Source organism: Podarcis muralis, chromosome 9, assembly GCF_964188315.1.
Source record: "Podarcis muralis chromosome 9, rPodMur119.hap1.1, whole genome shotgun sequence".
Classification (NCBI taxonomy): domain Eukaryota; kingdom Metazoa; phylum Chordata; class Lepidosauria; order Squamata; family Lacertidae; genus Podarcis; species Podarcis muralis.
This window is the reverse complement of record NC_135663.1, coordinates 40064173-40085471: the sequence shown is the minus strand read 5'-3', so window position 1 is coordinate 40085471 and position 21299 is coordinate 40064173. Positions and strand designations below refer to the sequence as shown.

Genomic DNA, 21299 nt, shown 5'->3' with positions numbered 1-21299 from the left:
ATGGTTAGGTTTGGGTTTAGCCTCCTGAGCATCCTTGGATCTGTTGCAATACTGTTGCATCCCGGGACTTCTGCCACAGGCAGATTTAGGGGAGTGTGAGCAGTCTGCCTGCAGTGGGTGTCAAGATGAGAGGGTGCCACAACAGCAACAACGGACAATGGAAGGCAAGAAGTGGGGGGCACCAAATTTTGGTGTCACACAGGATGCTGCTGAAATCTTAAAGCCCAAAGTCCACCACATATTCGGCTGATGGGATTTGTTAGGTGACTCCTGCCCAATGGGAGGTGTTCAATGCTAGTCCTACTCAGAGTAGACCAACTGAAGTTAATAAACCTAGAATTGTAGAATCATGATTAACCTGGCTTCATTCATTTCAATGGGTGTACTCTGCGAAAGACTAACATTCAATTCCACCCAGAGGCTTACCAAAGGCATACAAGAAGGACCATGGAGGAGTAGGAATTGCAACCCAGGTTTCCTACTGCCATATGTTCCAAACTCTAATGGATGCCCCAGAGCTGAAACATAAAATGGCACGCACCACTCTCTTCATCCAGTTAGCAGCATTTTTATTCTGAGAAGCAACACCTGCTGCATACTAAAAAACGTACACTGAGTGCACCTGCTTACACTGCTGTTCAAGGCCACAGATGCATGACCTTTTGGATCAAAAGGAGCCAAATGCTCTTCAGTATACATATATGACTCCAGGCACTTTGCCTATTGTCATTTTAAAAAAGCACCAGAAAGATAGCAGTGTTTGCATGCCTCAGGCACAGAGGCCAATCGTGTGGCCACCTGCAGTTTTATCTCTAGACAATGGCTGGTGGTGTCTTTGCTCCCACCCAAAAAAACTGGGCTACAAGACAATGGACTACACAAGACAATGGACCTGATAGTGCCCCTTTCCCCTCACCCATTAATACAAACCAAGAAAAAGCATTGTGGGGATTTGCTTGCAGAGATCTAAAGCACTATACAAATTTAATAAGTAAGTAAATTTTAAAAATCCTAAACTGTGCCCAGCAAACAATGAAATTTAAACAGCTATAGCTTAATAAAATCTTTTCTGCAACAAAATGTTGGTTTGAGGTTGGAAGAAGCCATTGTTGCAACAGGTGTCCTACAACACACACAACTTTGTTCCATTATATTAAAGTTACCAGATGTCCCCATTTCCCAGGGACAGTCCCTGGATTTACAAATCAGTCCCCATACAAAATCCACTGAAGTTGAAAAGTGTCCCTGGATTCACTGGGAAAAAAAATCTGGTAACCTTACATATCATATGAAGGATTACCACTATTAAAATCAACCAACAGTAATGCAGCTTATTTACATAAAAGTCAGTGGATATTTCAGGTAATATTCAACAAAGCTTTACTCAGAATAAATTCTTTAAAGTCAATCGGCATGATTAAGTTAGATCTGTTAATTTCAAAAAGCCAAGTACAACTTAGCTGAATACTACCCTCACAGTTTTGTAGAGACGTTCTTCTTACCTTAACGGCTTTGCTGAACCTAAGACAAAAATCCCTAAATATCTGAAAACACTCTTCCAGTTTCATGGTTTCTTTATCTTCGCATAAGAAGTCCATAAGGGCGTGTGATTCCTTCAGCAGTTCCCGTTTCCAGCGCTCCAGCTCTTTTATCTCTTTTACAGCAAACTTAAAATAAAACCGAAATAAAAATTAGATCCAAACAAAGACTGACCAGTTTTAGCATCTGTTAAAGTCTAGGATTAATGGGCCTTCTGGTGGTTCCCTCATTGTGAGAAGTGAGGTTACAGGGAACCAGACAGAGGGCCTTCTCAGTAGTGGCGCCCACCCTGTGGAACACCCTCCCTTCAGATGTGAAGGAAATAAGCAGCTATCCTATCTTTAAAAGACATCTGAAGGCAGCCCTGTTCAGGGAAGTTTTTAATATTTAACGCTGTCCTGTTTTTAACACTTGATTGGGAGCTGCCCAGAGTGGCTGGGGAAACTAAGCCAGATGGGAGGGGTATAAATAATAAGTTGTTGTTGTTGTTGTTGGGTATAAATAATAAGTTGTTGTTGTTGCTTGTTTGTTTGTTGTTAACTGGCTCGAGACTACAGGACTATAGTGTTTGGAGCTGTTTGGCTGAAGCTTTGCTGCCCTAGATGAACATATATACCTTTTCTTTCACTGGCCGAACAGGTTTTTTGAAACCTTCAAGACCAGTTTATTAGAAGCAATAGTGAATAAACAAATAATAAATGAAAGGTAGAAAAGATTGGAAGAAAAAGAATTCACTGAGCATACTCAGCACAGCGTCTGGAGTCTAGCGGAGCACATAAAACGCTGGAACCATTGCCTTCCTTGCAATGGTGGTGGTGAGTCAGCTCAAACTCTTGCTCTCCGGTTGTATTTATGATATCCATTTAGGAAAATGATATTTATGTGCCGTATTTTGCCCAACCAAAGGTGGCAACCCTACTTCCCACTACTTCCCACAAGCATTTGGTTGGTCAGTGTGAGAACAGGATGCCAGACTGATCCAGCAAGCTTATATTATGTTTTTATATGGACACTAAAATTCCAGCACAACACATTTTTAGACAGCTTGCAAGAACTCAGCCTTATACCTGCCTTTTAAACATCGTGAGAATTTGCCTATAGGAACACTTAGCTTGAAACTCAAATCCAGTTTGAGATTTGACAAACACTGTTCAAGCAACATTTGTTTCATCAAGATAAGATGTTGCAGCCATGGATTTTAAGAAGATTAACTTGTTGTTTTCCTATCCCCCTTTGTTCATAACAAGCATGCACACAGGTACTTGCAGAAACCTTTACTCATCTAATAAAAGAGCATTATTTAACAATGAAGCCAGTGCCAGAAATGTATTAATCTTTGTTTTCTCGGTGGTTTCCCTTACAAAGCAAGAAATCAAATGGGGAGCCCAAGGGATTGCAAATGGGGAGCATGTAAATGTTGCCTTCAGAAGGGTAGATAATCTTCGCTTTGTCAGCCATCCAAAAAGGGGGGAAAAAAGAGTGTCACTCAACAAGGTATTTATTGAGATAAGCTAAAGGAGCGACATGGAAAATTGGCTCCACCTTTCATATTAGTAGCTTATTCACAAGGATGGGAGAAGCCAAATTTTAAATCAGGTTACTCACCCACCATTTTTAGGAAGTGTTATATAAGATGAACCTTGTAAAATGAAGAGCGATTCATTTGGAATTACTCCTGATGTTTAAAACAAAAAACATGGATGCTAAAGAGATTCCAAACCAAATTTAGTAGCGATGGGGCAGAATACAATTGTTCAGACATGGTAACAAATATGCTGAGCAGCGCATGGTATAGGTATATAGGTATATAGTGGCAGCTATAGGAAATGTGCAGCACAGAATCTAAAGTTCTCCGGAGCAATAAATAAATTGCACCTGAATATCTAAAGTGTGAACACAAAAACAGGTTATGAAATTACTCTTTGAACTGGGTTTGTAGACTCTGGTTTGTGCTAACCATGCTTATACATCTGCTCCCAGCAAACCAGGGCTAAAGCAGCATTCCAGATTCTCCCGTCTGCCTGCCTGCCAGCAAGCAACGTGACAAGCAGGTCTTGCTATTATCTCTCCAAGCATACCCACCAGGGAATGAGCTTTGCTAAGCAAGCTGAGCCATGATTTCACTGCATACTCAGAATCTTAAATCAGGGGTAAGGCAAGAAAGCAGAATTAAGCTCTATCTCTTGCACCCAGCCATTGAGAGCAAGATTTACAGGTCCCCACCCTCAGCTACAGTTGAAGGATTTGGGGGGGAAACGTGGTTGCTTCTGTTTAGTGCAAAGCCAACCCTTTCTACAGTTTTAGCAGCTATTGCTAGAAAACAGTACGAGCAAATGCTGTTTCCTATAGATGTTTTCAGACACTCATAAAATAACCTCATTGATTTAAAAACAAAAACAAAACAAAACAAAACAAAAGCATGGTACTTTGCTTTCCTGAAATTCAGAAATCAAAGTTCCATAGAAAGAGAAAGATGCAAATTATTTAAAAATTTGGGAGCTATAAACCAATCAAATCTGATGTGCTAGGCACATATTCTCTGAGACATTGCCACTGGTGAAGTGTTTCTCCAGTTACTATTGTACTCATGTACAGAGACAAATGAGACTGTTTCTCATCTCCTCTAATGTCTCCATCAAGCATTTCACAAGAAGCAAACAGGTCTATGGGAAGGGGTCAGAAAGGGGTCAGAAAGCAGCCAGAATCTTTAAGTTTCCCTACATAACTGGGAGAGCTACAAACTTGTTCCTCTTTACAAAAAGCTGGGGTTCTCAGGATGCATACCCAGGAAAGCCAAGAAGGAAAGCCAAGTTGTGCAATTCACTGGATGACATCAGCATCTTGCCTGCAGACTACCAGTATTTAAACTGAAGCTTTTGTGGAATTGTTTGCAATGGATATCCAAACCCGTCAAATTAAAATAAAGCTACCCCCTCCAAAAAACAACAAACCCAGGGATAAAGGCAGCACATAGGAGGGGTGTCTGCTAGAGGGGAAAATGATTTTAAAATCTTTACTTCTTCACAAGCAAAATATAAAATCAATAATTTAGTTCAGAAGCATCACTGAAATACAGTTTAAAGGTAAAGGGATCCCTAACCATTAGGTCCAGTCGTGACCGAATCTGGGGTTACGGCGCTCATCTCGCTTTATTGGCTGAGGGAGCCGGCATACAGCTTCCGGGTCATGTGGCCAGCATGACTAAGCCGCTTCTGGCGAACCAGAGCAGCGCACGGAAACGCCGTTTACCTTCCCGCCGGAGCGGTACCTATTTATCTACTTGCACTTTGACGTGCTTTCGAACTGCTAAGTTGGCAGGAGCTGGGACCGAGCAATGGGAGCTCACCCCGTTGCAGAGATTCGAACCACCGACCTTCTGATCCGCAAGTCCTAGGCTCTGTGGTTTAACCCACAGTGCCACCCGCGTCCCTTGAAATACCGTTTAGGACCACCTAATTTAAGATGAAATGTATCCTTGCTCTTCAAAGTAGCAGATAAAATTGCAGATCTCTACCTATTGATGGCAGCTGCCTAAGCCTGATTGCCCCCCCACTCAGCATTCTTCTCTGGTAAAAGGCTCCCTTGAAATGCTTACCAGTAGTATGAAGCACTGTGGCAGGGCACTCCTAGACTAAATATTACAGCCTGTTAAGAACATCAGTGAAATTCACCAAGGGTGCAGGATATGGACATAAGAAGGAACTGAAGTGGCAGAAATCTCCCAACAAACCTGGAGGAAGCCTTCCATCTGGTGAAACAGTTCAGAGTCCCGCCGAATATTATCCTTAAGAGACTTTGTTTTGACTGAGAGTGAATGGAGCTCTGCTTCTATATTTTCAAGAGATATTCTGCAAGGAAAGAGTTGTAATTGAAAGCAATTTTAGAGAGAAGAGCTACCCACCAATAAGTGCTGACTACCTAACTAATTAAAAACACACACATGACAGCAAGTGTTATAACACAACGAGGTGAACAAACTGGACCTGCCAGTTTAGCAAATCTTCCCACAGTAGAAGATATGACCTAATAATTTCTCCTCCCATTATTTTCAGTGATCAAGGTTTTATGCCAAAGCAATTTCATCAAGAAGTTTCAGTAATGGACTCTGACCAAAGGGCAAAATATTTCCCCAGACTACCTGTCACTACAGTGGTACCTCGCAAGACAAATGCCTCGCAAGACAAAAAACTCGCTAGACGAAGGGTTTTTTGTTTTTTGAGCTGCTTCGCAAGACGATTTTCCCTATGGGCTTGCTTCGCAAGACGGAAACGTCTTGCAAGTTTGTTTCCTTTTTCTTAACACCGTTAATACAGTTGCGACTTGACTTCAAGGAGCAACTCGTGGTAGCCTTTTTTGAGGTTTTTAAAGACTTCGGTGATTTGTGAAGCTTTTCCAAAACTTTCCCGACACCGTGCGTCGCAAGACGAAAAAAATCGCGAGACGGCAAAACTCGCGGAACGAATTAATTTCGTCTTGCAAGGCACCACTGTAAATTAAAAGAGCCTAGGATTCCCGAGTCACAGATCTTGGGCACCCAAGGAGTCGTAACAGCGGTGGAACATCTGCAATGTTACAACTCCTGTTCTGTGCAGCCCTGTCCATTCTTGGTACATCATCACAGAAACTTAACTAAGTTTTAAGGCAGGGGCTGAGTGCACAATGTTTTTTTTCTTAATCCAGAATTTGCTTCCATTTTCACCTTAGATTAGAATCCCAACCCTATTTAGCAGCAAGCTTCTTGTTTTGATGGGTAATTTTGGATATACAGAGTGGTTTTTTAGTACTGTGTAACAGACCAATACAGCTACTGTTCTGATAGGCAAGTGGAAGTTAATTCTTTTCTAACATTAGCGTTTTTTGCACACACATGGCAGAAGCATACCAATATGCTCTCAAACAGCTTGACTGGTGGGGTAGGGTAGGAGTGTTTTCCCCCCCAACCGGAGAAAAATTAAAAGACGGGAACAAAACGTTAATCAAATAGAGTATTGCTCCTTGTTGTAAACCTACACAGAAAATGAGAAAACACTTTAAGAAGCCAGGAAAAATAAGGAAGGAATTCTAATGGGATGGAAGAATGTGACAGCTTAGTAGGCATGGTTGCATGTGGCCTCTGGGGTCACAGGTTGCCTATCAGGTGCTTTAAGAAGCTCTAGTCACTTGTCTCATCACCCCCGTAACAGAGTTCCCCATCTGGTGATGAGAGAAGAAAAGGAACGGAAAACATGTATGTTTTCTTAACCACATTATAACTCACTATCAATTAAAAAGAGAACCAATTGTTGTTCTCAGTTCATTAGTTCCCTGCAAATTGATATCAGCTCTCAGTTTTAAAAAAATAAACCACTGCACTATTTCTGCTCAACCTTACATAACTTGATTCTGAAGTTTGGTTTTCTGCTTGCAGGATTTTTAAAGGATTTGTCACCAAACCACAGGGATAATTCTTCCCCAAGAGAGTTACCCTACCTAGGTCAGTTGAGGAAAGTTGTTAAATCACCAAATAATCCCCTGTAATACCAATACTTAACTCTAATCAGTTGTTCTATCAACAAAATTATGTGGAGACCAATAACCTTGAACGAGTTAGCAGTCCTTCTGAAAAGCCCTTAAAGATAAACTCAGAAAACCTCTAAACATGAAGGCATGCTTCAGGCATCGTTCTATCCACAGTGAAAATGAAACCACAGAGCCTATAGTAAACACTTGTTAAGATCTCAGTTTTCAAGCCAAAACTTTGTGCATGTATTGAAGTGCTTCACAAAGAGAAAAGTTCCCAGTCAACGTTCTCAGCTTTCTTGCTTACCTGGCTGCCTCTTGAACGTGCTGTAGTTTGTCTGAAAAGGCTAGAAGACCTCTATCCTTCTTTTGGGCTTCCTAAAACAAACAAGATGACCCCATAAAATTCCACTCCCATGCTGAAACAGTACATAAACTTAGAGGTCTTTTTGGAAGTGCAGCTGAAGAGGTTTCTGTTTTAAACCTGCTGTGTTTGTTTTAGAAGACTCTCTTTTAGAAGGCTAGGAAGGATCTAATTAAACAAGGTAAAAAAGACATTTTCTATTTTAGAGAGCCTGAGAATTAGTAATCCTTCAGTGAATTCAACCCAGGTGCACTAAGGAGAGCTATTAGGCAAAAGCAGTGTACTAATGCCATGTATGCAATCTAATACAATATTTCCTGCTTAATCTCCACCTAATATCCCCTCTTTTCTCTGCCCCCCTCCCCTGGCGCCTTCAGATTAGCTGTTAAACCTATTTGCACAGGGATATTCACAAAGTCACAGAAACTAATGCTAAGACTTAGAACAAACTAGGCAAAGATTAACTATAATCACCATCAAGGTTAAACTAATTGCAAATTGACAATTATATACATGTAAGGAAAAGAAATAAGAGGGCATTGCCCTCCTCTTAAATCTTATGAGAATCGCACACACCCTGAAGTATTATCAGCATGTAATCCATCAGATCTGGTAGCTTCTTCACAAACAACAGTTTAAGATTGGCATAGCTAGGTAGACAGGACAATCTAGAATTGGGAATTTTAAATACAATACCCAGAAAGTGCTTGTTCCAAGACTTTTAACTGCATGCTTACTCTGCACATTTTAGGATCGCAATAATAAATTAATGAAACCCGCGAAGAGCTTAACAATAACAATTAAAATTAAATGTTGCTCTTAAATTATGTGGCATGCATCCCCCCCCCCCCGCCTATCAATCACCTCCCCCTGCTGCTTAGATTTCTGCAGCCTGCTATCTTGGAAATGATTGTTATTTACATACCAAAGCAACAAAATGAAGCAGATTCATCCCAGGCTTGTTTGCTTTTGTATCTGCCAACTTGAGTAATGAGGATAGCTTAAAGCCAACTGCATTGCCAGCATATCCTCCCTAAGGAGTGGAGAGGGGAGGGGGTGATGGAAAAGACAGACAGAAGAGGTACAAGATGTCAATCTGCAATACTGTAAATGCTGACACTCTCCCCCAATCCCCCGAATTGAAGCTTGTCCACTTACTGCATTCATAATATTCCCAGCCTGAAGGACCAAGTGCAATATGGAATGTAACTCTTCACAGCACATTAGCTCTGCAAAAACAACAACAACATAAGGTTCTGAATCCATGGGCTGTTTTCAAATGGCATCCAAGAAAGATTTTGTTGCTCCAGAAAAATTGCAGTCAAACCAGGCATTATTAATTTTTTTGGAGGGCGATTAAAGGAAAGTTCCCAAGCAAGGCAAGGGAAAAGCCAAAGCCCTACTGCCAAGCCTCAAGCTGACTGGCACACTGAGTATTTTGGAACCAACTCTGCAAAGAGTCTGACCAGATTGCCTGTTCACTTAACAGTGATGTACAAACCAGCACTACAGCCTGATAAGGTGCTTGACATTATTTATGGAATAGTTAAGTCAGCAGAGCATGAGACTCTTAATCTCAAGGTCGTGGGTTCGAGACCCATGTTGGGTGGGCAAAAGATTACAGCATTGCAGGGGTTTGGGCTAGATGGCTCACATGGTCTCTTCCAGCTCTACAGTTCTATGATTCTATTCCTAACTGTTAAATGTTTTCAGTCACTCGCTTACCAATAAAAGAAGGGCAAGTAATCTGAGAAATCTGAAGAGGCAAAATATACAAGCAGTTTTGTCTATTGAGTATCACCAAGGCTGTCAGGCAAGGGCCAACTAACCTGTAACCCTCCAAATGTTGCTGGACTACAACTCCCATCAGCCCCAACTAGCATGGTCAACAGTCAGGGAGCATGAGAGATGTAGTCCAACATCATCTTGGGGAGTCACATTTCTTTCAATATACTGATTAACCTAGTGTGCTGCATTGGAAGCCAACAAATCATTGTCAGCCTACAAGCACTTTTTATTCCTCAACTTATTAATTTGCACATTTCTGAAAGAGGCCACTGTTATTCTTGTTCAATAGATGTGACCTAAAGGCCAAAGGTTTTCCTGTAACCAATGCTTATGTACCCAGGCCACAATTAAATTCATACATTATAAGGAGTATGTGGGAGGAAGCAAGAAAATGAAACAGGAACTTAGAATGGTCTGTTTGAGTAAACGCTGCAGTTTCTGGGTCAGTTCATGAACTGCAAAATGCTAATTTGGATGTATGAAGTGTTTAAACAAAGCTACAAATATAGTATGATTTATTTTTCTTAGATCCCACCCTTCCTCTTGGGAGAGCCTAGGAAAGTTAACCATCATAATAAACACTACAAAATAGTTTTTTAAAAAACCACAATTAAACCACTGACCAGCAAGAAATAAAATGTATCAGAAATAGTACTGGATGAATCCCAAGCCGGAATTAAGATTGCCGGAAGAAATATCAACAACCTCAGATATGCAGATGACACAACCTTGATGGCAGAAAGTGAGGAGGAATTAAAGAACCTTTTAATGAGGGTGAAAGAGGAGAGCGCAAAATATGGTCTGAAGCTCAACATCGAAAAAACTAAGATCATGGCCACTGGTCCCATCACCTCCTGGCAAATAGAAGGGGAAGAAATGGAGGCAGTGAGAGTTTTTACTTTCTTGGGCTCCATGATCACTGCAGATGGTGACAGCAGTCATGAAATTAAAAGACACCTTCTTCTTGGAAGAAAAGCAATGACGAACCTAGACAACATCTTAAAAAGCAGAGACATCACCTTGCTGACAAAGGTCTGCATAGCTAAAGCTATGGTTTTCCCAGTAGTGATGTATGGAAGTTAGAGTTGGACCATAAAGAAGGCTGATTGCCAAAGAACTGGTGCTTTTGAATTATGGTGCTGGAGGAGACTCTTGAGAGTCCCATGGACTACAAGAAGATCAAACCTATCCATTCTGATGGAAATCAGCCCTGAGTGCTCACTGGAAGGACAGATCCTGAATCTGAGGCTCCAATACTTTGGTCACATCATGAGAAGAGAAGTCTTCCTGGAAAAGACCCTGGTGCTGGGAAAGACTGAGGGCACAAGGAGAAGGGGACGACAGAGGACGAGATGGTTGGACAGTGTTCTCGAAGCTACCAGCATGAGTTTGACCAAACTGCGGGAGGCAGTGGAAGACAGGGGTGCCTGGCATGCTCTGTTCCATGGGGTCACGAAGAGTTGGACACGACTAAATGACTAAACAACAACAACAAACACCAGAATAATTAACCTATATGCAATTCTTAACGTATTGAAATAGTGTACATTTTCTATGTACAATCAAGTCCTTGCTGATGCTTCCCTCCTCATTTTCAAGCGCTTACCATAAAGCCATTACCCCTTAATGCCAGAACACTTCTCTGTGCACTTGGCAAGTGGGTAGCGATCCATGACCTTATAGCTCTTAAAAGCAGATTCAAGCCTGAGTGCGCACACCTGCCAACCTGAAATGGTGATGAGAAATGCAGTGTAGGGACTGGAGTAATGGTAAGGAGAACTTCTCAAGGCTTTATTGGCTTCAGTCATATAGGATACTAACCTATGGTTTATTTTAACTGTGGTTTGCAGTACAAACCAGGATCAGTCTTGTAGATGAGACGTAACCGTGGCTTGTTTTGCCTAATTGTAACTGATCTGTAGCCAGGTGGGCATCTAGGGCAGGGCATGAAAATGAACCAGGGTTATGCCAGGAATGCAAGATCAGGTGTGATGAGAAACCATGGTTAAATACAAGCTGAAATTTGTAAACCAACATCAAACCATGGTCTTTGATTTGATCACAACCTGATTCAAGGTGGATCACAATGACAGCATTACAACCATAGAAATATAAAGTGGAAAAAAATGGACATGTGTTTTGGCTGTATGAGGGGTCCCAGCTGAAAATTACCAGAATGGATGCCACTACTCCACAAATGAGAAAATACTGCAAGATATTTCATATACAGGAAAGGAGTATCATCAGTACAAACAAGTGGGAAAATGACTTCAATAATGTGGCCTTGTGATCAAAGTTAAGAATTTTGAGACACATATCAGACTGATAACACACACGCACCTTTGTGGAATGTGTCAGAGCTGGCTAGCTTCCTTTAAATAGCTAATAGGTACCTGAAATTCCAGATCTCATCTCTCTAGTTAAGTTGATTAACCTGCTAAGAAAAACAAGTGCCTAATGCATGCTGCAGCATGTTTAATTACCCTTTGTAGCCATTCTTATAATTGTCATGTCTTTCTGAAGAGAAGTACAAGATGGGGAGAATTCTTTTTTTAACACCATGGCTTCGAGTCGCAGTGAATAGCTGAAAAACAAACAAATTAAGATTTAGAACTGGTATACAAGTGAGAGAGAATTTATAGTGAATAGAAAAGGGCTTAGCGTTTCCTTACTTTGGCACCTGGATTAGTAGGTACATAAAAGAATCTGCTTGACACAGTTTTGATAGGTCTCCACTGAAATCCTTTAATTTCTTTACCTAGGAATGGGGGAGAGAGAGAGAGACAAGAGGTTGATAAGAATCAAACTGGTCACTGCTCAAACCAATGTTAAAGAATGAACTGAGATTTAAGAGCTCACCATGATTTTAAAAATTGCTTTTGGTGCTAGGACTAGATCTTATGGCAGATAGCTACAACAAAATGCAATGCCCATGCATATATTACCAAGTAACATCGGGTTTGCCATTGTCCTTTAAGTTTCTCTTCCCCAGATTCACCTGTCTGTTATTGCAGGATCAGGATATCTTAGCACAACATTCATTTTCTGCCACTAACATTCATTGGGGAGAGAGATAGGACACTGGGCTGCTGTTTCCAGCAAGGATCTTTTGTCTGCTGTAAAATCTAGTTCAAGCCCAAGACACTTTGTTTAATACAAACATTTAGAGGTGGGGCTGGGTTTTTAGTTACTGTTTCTTGCTTTCTTTTTGGCAAAGCTTGATAGCATACATCTAGGAAGTATGCCACCATGCCTGAAATGTATTTACTAAAACAAGCTTACACTTTCTTTTGCCCCCACATTTATTTATTGAAATGTTTTTATACTAGCTTTCATAGCAAGGCACTTCACCAGGCATAGGCAAACTTGGCCCTCCAGATGTTTTGGGACTACAACTCCCATCATCCCTAGCTAACGGGACCAGTGGTCAGGGATGATGGGAGTTGTAGTCCCAAAACATCTGGAGGGCCGAGTTTGCCTAGGCCTGCACTTCATAAAGGAAAGGCAGGACAAAGGCTTCCCAGGACCCACACTGTTGCCAACTGATGACAGGAACTTTGCAGAGTCCCTCTCCCCACAGGCCAACTGCTGAGCTGTGGTGCAGCATTTGCTCCTTAAAAAATGGAAAAATGGAATTGTGAGTTATGAGCCCCTGAGCTGCTGTGTGCTCAGGCAGGGTGTATGTGTAGCAAGTAGTCCTTGTCTGGAAACTGTATCACAGCAAACCTTCCCAGCTGCTCCTACATAGCTCCTGGTATGTCTGCAGGACTGAACTGTGTCCGATAAACCTGCTCTTCTTTCAACCGTACTTTTTTGAAAATGTAATTGTCAAACAAGCCAGACTCTAGAAAAATGACCTAGTTCTCTCTGTGGTTAGAACTAACAAGGGGGCAAAGAGTTGTTCAACTGTTTATTTGTTTGTAAGAGTATTTTTAAGCCATCAGCTCAAAACAAATCTCATGGCAATGTACAATAAAAAAAATTAAAACAATAATAAAATAATAAAATACAGAACAAACGAACAACACTGAATCCAGTTAATTATCTAGAAAACCTGGGCAAAACCAACGTTTTCAGCAGGTAATGAAATATAAAAATGATAGGAGCCTGGTACATCCCCCCCCCCCCATTTAACTGTCACTCACACACGCCTCTGTTTCAAACATGGGCTCGATTCAGACTTTGCCTGAATGCAAAATATTGCTTTGGGGCAGCAGAAAGCATCAATGAATAAGTGCATTGCTAGGAAAAGCAGAGATTTCCACAAGCATTAAATGTGTTCATTTGACTGCTTATCATTGAATTGTTTTGTCTGACAGGTATCAGGCATGCAGAGGACCACGAGATCAATCTCCATGTTGTCACAAAACTGGCATAAGGCAAACACACCTGGCAGTTAATAGTACTGAGCGCTACAAGACAGCACGAGACAGCCTGCCAACACATTACCGTGGAAATTATCAAAAACAAGTTGTGTCTCATTTCTCCCTCCCTCCCTCCCTCCCTTTCTCCTTTAGGGGGACAATTTCACACATTCTTGGCCTTTACTCAGACAAGGATATGGTATCTACATTACTTTTGGAAAACGTGAGCCTACATACTTTACAATTTGTGGGTAGATTAATAGAACATGAAGAGGAAAATAGTTTACTTAAAAAAATTAAAATCAAACTTTTACATACTTCTAAACTTGCAACACCTAAAGCAAACCTGTAAGAATTTTAAAAACCTCTTAAAAACGTTAATAATTGCTTTGCTGCAAAGATAATTGAAGCACTCCTACTTAGTATGCAAATTAATGATCGTAATATCTGTTATGTATTTGTTTAGTGCTCCTTGAATCCTTCATAGACACTGGTTGTGGAAGCTGTGGGTGTACAAATGGCTTCAGTACTCATAAGGTACTTTAAAAAAAGGCACCCACGCTGAAGAGAAGGGTAGGCAAAATGCAAATGCAACGTTAACTGGCTATGCTTTATCAGGGCAGGCATATTTCATAAGGCGTGAAGTTAATAGGCTTGTTTAGGCAGAAATGGAGGTGGACAGCTTCTATCATCCCATCGTACCCTCACCCTTTTGCACACCTGGTTCTGATTTCTAAAACTAGAAGTGAGAAACATGGCAAGAAGCTGCACCCCTTACTGTATGGATCCATAAACTAAATCCCAGATTTGTAAGGGGACAAGGGGGCGGGGTGGAGATACATTGGTGTGATTAGGTATTGCGAAGGCAAAAGCATTCTGCACATGTTCAAAGACCCTCTGTATTGTACACATTCAAAAACTGAGCCCCAATGTTTGTTTTTAGATCTGGGATGTGCCCATGAGCTACTTAAACAAACCCTACCTATATCCAAATGTTTTAAAACAGGCATGGCCAAACTTGGCCCTCCAGATGTTTTGGGACTACAATTCCCAACATCCCCTGACCACTGGTCCTGTTAGCTAGGGATGGTGGGAGTTGTATTCCCAAAACAGCTGGAGGGCGGAGTTTGACCAAGCCTGTTTTAAAACTTGGAGAACATTGGAGCAAAGTTTCCCTTTGTTCAATTAGCATTATTTTTTGTAGACTCAAATGTCTGGCTCCCTCACAAAGTCAGTAACACAGTGATGTCGCTCACATGGGTTGTGTGGATTCCTGCCATTTCCCCCTCCACTGAGACTATGAACATTGGTATGGAAACAGATTATGCAAATACAGTGGTACCTCGGGTTAAGTACTTAATTCGTTCCAGAGGTCCCTACTGAAACTGTTCTTAACCTGAAGCACCACTTTAGCTAATGGGGCCTCCTGCTGCCGCCGCACCACCAGAGCATGATTTCTGTTCTCATCCTGAAGCAAAGTTCTTAACCTGAAGCACTATTTCTGGGTTAGCGGAGTCTGTAACCTGAAGCGTATGTAACCCAAGGTACCACTGTATCCAAATGCAGAGCAGAATCTATCTGGTGGCAATCTATAAAACAAGGGTGGTTTATGAACGGGGTTTTTGAAAATATGCAATGTCCACCACCCATTTAAGAGACTGGAACTCTTCCAAAGAGATGAATGGAACCCATTACCTTCGTATAAGAATTATGAGTTGGACATCACATATATTATCAGTTGTCAGCCTGGGAGGTGGGCAGCAACTGAATGAAAAAGAATGAAGCAAGTCCTACCTATATAATTTCTGCATACAGTAAGATCTTGTTACAGGGAAGGTATTTCTATGCTATTAAGTACAGATTTGGCCCAAAAACAGTTTTGCACATTCAGGATTTGGTGTTATTTTGAGTATACAACAATGCAACTTGTGTGAATATTTCATAACCCCCCCCCCCCCGAAAAAATGTTACAAAGTAAATGATGTATTATTTAACACAACACAAGCCACTTGCCACTTCTCTATCTTCATGCTTGATTTCTATTTTTCTTTTCCCCAACCTATTTGCATTTCAGTTTTTGTACATCTTTTTAAAAGACAACCCAACGATTGGAACATTGCTTAAGCACTTTGCTCCAAATGTCACAAGCCTCTGACAAATAAGAAATATGAACTTTCTAGCTGAGCAGGTACAATAAGGAATAACTGCTCGAGAGAAAAACTTCAGTAGCCTATTGCTTCCTAATGAGCCATTTGCTACTGATGGATAGATAGATACTTTGGCAGGGAATACTATGCAAAGGAAATATTTCAAGGGCTGGGACCTGTAAACAGGGTGTTACATTGTTCAACTCTGAATCAATGAAAGTTGAATTCTTTAACAATGTAAACTAAGCGAAACGGTGTAAACAAGAGTCCATAAATTTAGTCACCATGGAAACTGTCCGTCCTTCCTCTGGCAATCATCCCTGCCCTCATCTTCAACTTCCTGAGCTTCAAAAGGCCCTGCCTCTTTCCTGAACCTAAGCTTGTAGGGGGAAGTTTCCCAGTCTCCATGCTGCATTTTATAGAAACATTCTGAGCAGCTCCAAAGCACAGCGTGAAGTCAGAGATGAGACTCTACTCCTATCCTGAGCCCTTCTGTCTTCTGAGAACTTAGGAAAGGGGCACAACATTTGTGGACTTCTGTATGTGTTCAGGGAGCTATGCAAGAAGATCCTGTAGCATGACTGCTGCTGCCTTCTGAACTCTGTTTACTTTCTGAACTCGTAATAAAAGCCAGAATGTTTTTTTATTATACACCCAGTAGCAAATACAATGGCTAAAGAATTGTAGCACACAACTGATACTGATTTTTCTTTATTAGTAACTTTGTAGTAATGTAACATTTTTATATGTAACTGTGTATTTCTGTAATATTTTGTTTTAGTTATCTGTTGTTGTTTCTATTTTCTGCACACCGCTTAAGATATATATTTAAAATATATTAAGCTGTACAGAGATTAAATAATCAACAACAACAACAAATTTCCACTCTTCCTTCCCTAAAAAAGAAGAAGGAAAAGAATTGTAGCACACAGTGCACTGGGTATATGGGTAGTTAAAATGCTGCGTTAAGTGCAACAGTTACAGGTAGGTAGTCATGCTGGTCTGCCGTAGTCGAAACAAAACAAAACAATAAAAAAATTCCTTCCAGTAGCACCTTGGAGACCAACTTAGTTAGTTATTGGTATGAGCTTTCGTGTGAAGAAGTGTGCATGCACATGAAAGCTCATACCAATAACTAGGTTGGTCTCTAAGGTGCTATTGGAAGGAATTTTTTTATTGTTTTGTTTTATTTTATTTATTTCGTTTTGTTTTAAAGTGCAACAATAGTTGGGGATTAACATGCTAGCTTCTTAGCTTGCTCAGATCTTCAAGCTAACACTTCAATAAAGAGCTAGCTTGCAACCCAGCAAAATGTTGCAAAGTGTGACTATTTTAATTACTTCTGCACCGTAGCAGTAAAACTGTGCAAGTTGAAGCATGTTGATGTTGAGTTCTACCAAAAGCATCCATGATATGGCATACACTTGAACACAACCCTAATTGCAATACTACTATTCCCTCACTTCCTTTGGCTTTGCACACCACCCTCTCTTCTTTCCCGGGCCATCTGTGTAAAGTCATCTAATCCGGCAGCTCTTCGTCTTTAACAATGCTTACTGTCACTTTTCTCATTCCTTGGAACTCACGTGCTCATGGAATCAGCTATACTTGCCTTAGAAGACTCCCAAGGCTACCCTTGACATTCCACACTTTTCAGACCCAGAACTTTGTGTGTGTTTGCTCACACATGTGCACATACATGTTTCTCCCTTCTCTTGCATCTGAGACTGAATGCAGAAGGCATTGCCCACCTTCCCTCCCCCCCCCAAAAAAAAACCCCAAACACATACACACATCCTATTCCTTTGGAACCACCATTAGAGAAACCTATATTTCCCTTTGTTCCTAAATATGCAACTTTTGCTATGTCTTCATTTTTGTTCCTTCCTTCTCTTCTTATACACAAGCTGGAGGAGGAGACGTCTTACAACTTATGGTTCCTCCCCCCCCCCCAATATATCTAAAAGAAGTCATTTCCCCCTGTTTGTATTTACTGTTGGGACACTCCTTCATGACTGGGTCATTCTGGGCCTCAACACTGGTCTCTGCTAAAGCCACCTTTCCCTTTAGTGATAACACCTGCAAGCCAGTTTATATATTCAGGGAAGTATATGACATAATCCTTCATATGAAAAGAGATTCTGTATGAAGGTTACAAGGAGCAATTCCACATGAACATTCTGTGGTAGTCCTGGATGTCAGAGTTGGTTTTCCATGAAATACTCAATATCTACAAACTTCTGTTCTTATAGTTACATGGACTTTTTTACTCTCCAGTCCCCAACAATCTATTTATTTTCTCTCTCTTTTTGTTAGCACATAGAACACCTTCTCTCAACCATACTGCTCTTATGCCTGGAACAACTTCTCTATTACTGCGCTTCAAATTTCCATTCTTCCTTTTAGTTCCTCCACACAATCCAGTTTCCCCCCAGAAAGATTTTCCTGGCCTATTCTGTTACTGGCTATTGCCTTCCTACTCCTTAGTGTTGTCTTTTCTTGTCCATCAGCACTGTTTCATCACTTATACAATCCTTCCACTAAGCACGACTGAATACGTAACAAAAAATGTTTTCAAAAAAATGCTCAAGAGCACAACAGGAAAGGAGTAATTAAGATCCCTAATGTATACTGATGGTTCCATAACACCACCTTTACAAGATATAGCTTTAGCATCCTCCTAAACAACATTTGCTCAAATTTAACATTGCTTTAAGGCTGCTGTAATGTCAGGTTTTGTGACATTAGTCAGCAAGTCACAGGATAAGCATTATATTTTTGGTTTAATCCTGACCTGAGTTCAGCAGAGTTCCACCACTGCTGAAGAAAGGGGGCAGGGTGAAATATTTATTTATTTATTTATTTAGCGCCCCTCCTATTCTCCACAGCCACCAGTGCTCCCTGAAAAACTGCCCCTGGGAATTTTGGGGACCCCCTAGAACATTGTTTGAGGTGGTACTTGGGCTGCAGATGGAATAAGAAACTTTTGCGGGATCTTAGTTCCCAGAACCAATGGAAGAAACCCTTCCATCCATACAGGATCAAGTCTGGATCTGACACACTATCTTGGCCAGTTAGAATACCCCCCCCCAAAAGACATATCTTTCTCATCTTCAAGAACATGTAGCTAATAGTCCCTGTTCAATTTACATAAGTTTTTCAACACAATCCTCCTCTTACCTCTTCTGTTTCTGGCAATAACTTGATGAGTTCACGTAGTATCTCAGAACCATAGAGATCACTTCTTCCTGAGTGGAGATCTTCAATTATGGATTCAACTGATCTTGGTGGGGAAATATAAGAAAGACATACAGTTTGATCTAGGAAGTTTGCATTTCCATAAGATAGTACATTAGATTCCTTGCATGTTCAAGAACACAACCAAGCTGTTTTTGCTTCATATGCTATGACAGCTTCATTGCTATACAACTTTCAGTGGCCATGCATGGTATTCATATGTGTCCTCATTGCAGGTTCCACTGAAATGAATAGAACTGTCTAGAACAATAATGCATTAATGCCAATGCAACCCACAATTCTTACTCTTTGCCTTTTTCACACATAAAATAAATGACTTTAGAAAAATAAAACATTAATCTTCAAACTATAATGGGTTTGAATCCTTGAAGAGAAACACTGAGCTCAACTGAAAATGAAGTATCTAACTATGGACTGCTCAACTTTACAGTACATGTATAAGGAAAATACAGTACAAGTAAAGTTTAATCATCTGTACCCCGTTTTTTAGTTAGATTGGGCTTGTAGCTATATTACTTATGGGGAGGTGTTTCTCATTTTCTACCATATTTTTATCACCATGTCTGACAGTTGCAATAGTCATGTAACATCTTACTTTTTAAACTGCTTAAGAAAGATCCCAATATTCATACTTCTTTTGGCATCCAAAATATTAATCTGAAAAAAAGAGAGTGATGCATTAAAAGGCTTGTTCAAACAGAATGTTTTAATAATGCTGGATTACGTTGCTTACATTTCCTGGCATGGAAAAGCAGAAGAAAGTTCTATCCTATAGCAAATGCAAGGATAATTCTTCTGTGATATGCAGATAATCCCAAATACTGTGTAAACATTCATACACCATGAAAGAAGTTGCCATTAGAGCCGACTATCTGTAAACCAGAAATTACTTCTCTTTTTTTCCTATACAAACTTTACAATGCATGTATCCAGCACAATACTGTTAACAGTTCATACTGTTACACATCAAACATCATCACCTCTACAAAATGAAGCTGACTTTAAGTACTGCTGCCTTAGAACATAAATAATACACTTTAAGCTTTTTTAAAATAGCATTGCATCTTTATGGTGCTATTTGTTTAATATCCATCTGACAAAAAACAAATATAGATTGGATCCACGGTTTTCACATTCATGCTAACTAAAATTCATTTTACCTTAGCACTAATACTATAATACTATAATTACTATATCAGCTCCTGCAAACGACCCTGAGTTGTAGCCCAGTCAGGGGCTAGCCAACATTGCTGTGCATAGTTGCACATGCACAAATGAATAATAAGAAACAAAGGTGAAAATGTTGCCCAGAGCCTGTCCTACACTCGAGTAGGACCCTGGGGGGGGGGAGATATACAATACAAATGAAACCTGAAGACTATCCTAACCCTCTAAAGTTTTCTTGACTCCTTTTGATATACCTGCCTACCCATTTGAATCTGTGGCTAGTCTTGAAATGCTAAAAGCCCAAATAAGTATGTGGCTTCCATTTTGCACACTCCAGACACAGTACTTCACCACATTCCACACTGGAATCTAAAAAAGCCAGAAACAATTACCTGGAATGATGCCACCTTATGTTATTAGGTAAAAATGTTACATTGGTAACTAGGCTTTCATTGCTGCTATTAACCCCCATGCAGTTCATTAGCAGCAGAAAACTGTTTTATGACAACTATCACCTCTAGGCCAGCAAAGGCAGATACGCAAAAGCATAATGTCTTTGTACAAGAATAGCTCCATCATACACAGTGACTAGTCTAGCAGCCCTCAGTTAAATTCCTGTTAGGATAGCATAGCATACCACACTTGCTAATATAAAACTAAAAATATACCGTATTGTTCAATTCCCTGAAGCAGGGGTGAAAATGTGAATTGTGGTTTTTGTGCGGTAGTACTCAAATCCCCGCGATGGGGTGAGCTCCCATTGCTTGGTCCCTGGTCCTGCCAACCTAGCAGTTCAAAAGCACGAAGTGCAAGTAGATAAATAGGTACCGCTCCGGCGGGAAGGTAAACAGCATTTCCATGCGCTGCTCTGGTTCGCCACAAGCGGCTTGGTCATGCTGGCCACATGACACGGAAGCTGTACACCGGCTCCCTCAGCCAATAAAGCAAGATGAGCACCGCAACCCCAGAGTCATCCGCGACTAGACCTAATGGTCAGGGGTCACTTTACCTTTACTCACAAATACAGTTGTTTGACTCATGCAAAGTCAGAGTTATCAGTTAGTCATTCCAATGCTATAATGTTGACTGATAACAGAAGTGACATCAGAATTCTCCTCCAAACGACTCTATGGTCTGAAAAGTAGTTACAAGGCTAAGTTGCATTGTTTCTGA

The 21299-nt window shown here is 40.7% G+C and overlaps 1 protein-coding gene across 2 annotated transcripts in view; it reads right to left on the bottom strand.

Annotated features, from left to right (window-relative positions):
* Positions 1-21299, bottom strand: part of FHDC1 (FH2 domain containing 1) — a 48884-nt gene that overhangs the window by 6412 nt on the left and 21173 nt on the right. For both annotated transcript variants that reach the window (XM_028743617.2, XM_028743618.2), the window contains exons 3-11: positions 19555-19616; positions 18882-18984; positions 11863-11948; positions 11674-11774; positions 8561-8631; positions 8328-8435; positions 7346-7416; positions 5270-5387; positions 1503-1667 (exon numbers count right to left, since the gene is read on the bottom strand). In XM_028743617.2, the coding sequence (XP_028599450.2) occupies positions 1503-1667; positions 5270-5387; positions 7346-7416; positions 8328-8435; positions 8561-8631; positions 11674-11774; positions 11863-11948; positions 18882-18984; positions 19555-19616 (885 nt within the window). The remainder of the gene's footprint in view (positions 1-1502; positions 1668-5269; positions 5388-7345; positions 7417-8327; positions 8436-8560; positions 8632-11673; positions 11775-11862; positions 11949-18881; positions 18985-19554; positions 19617-21299) is intronic.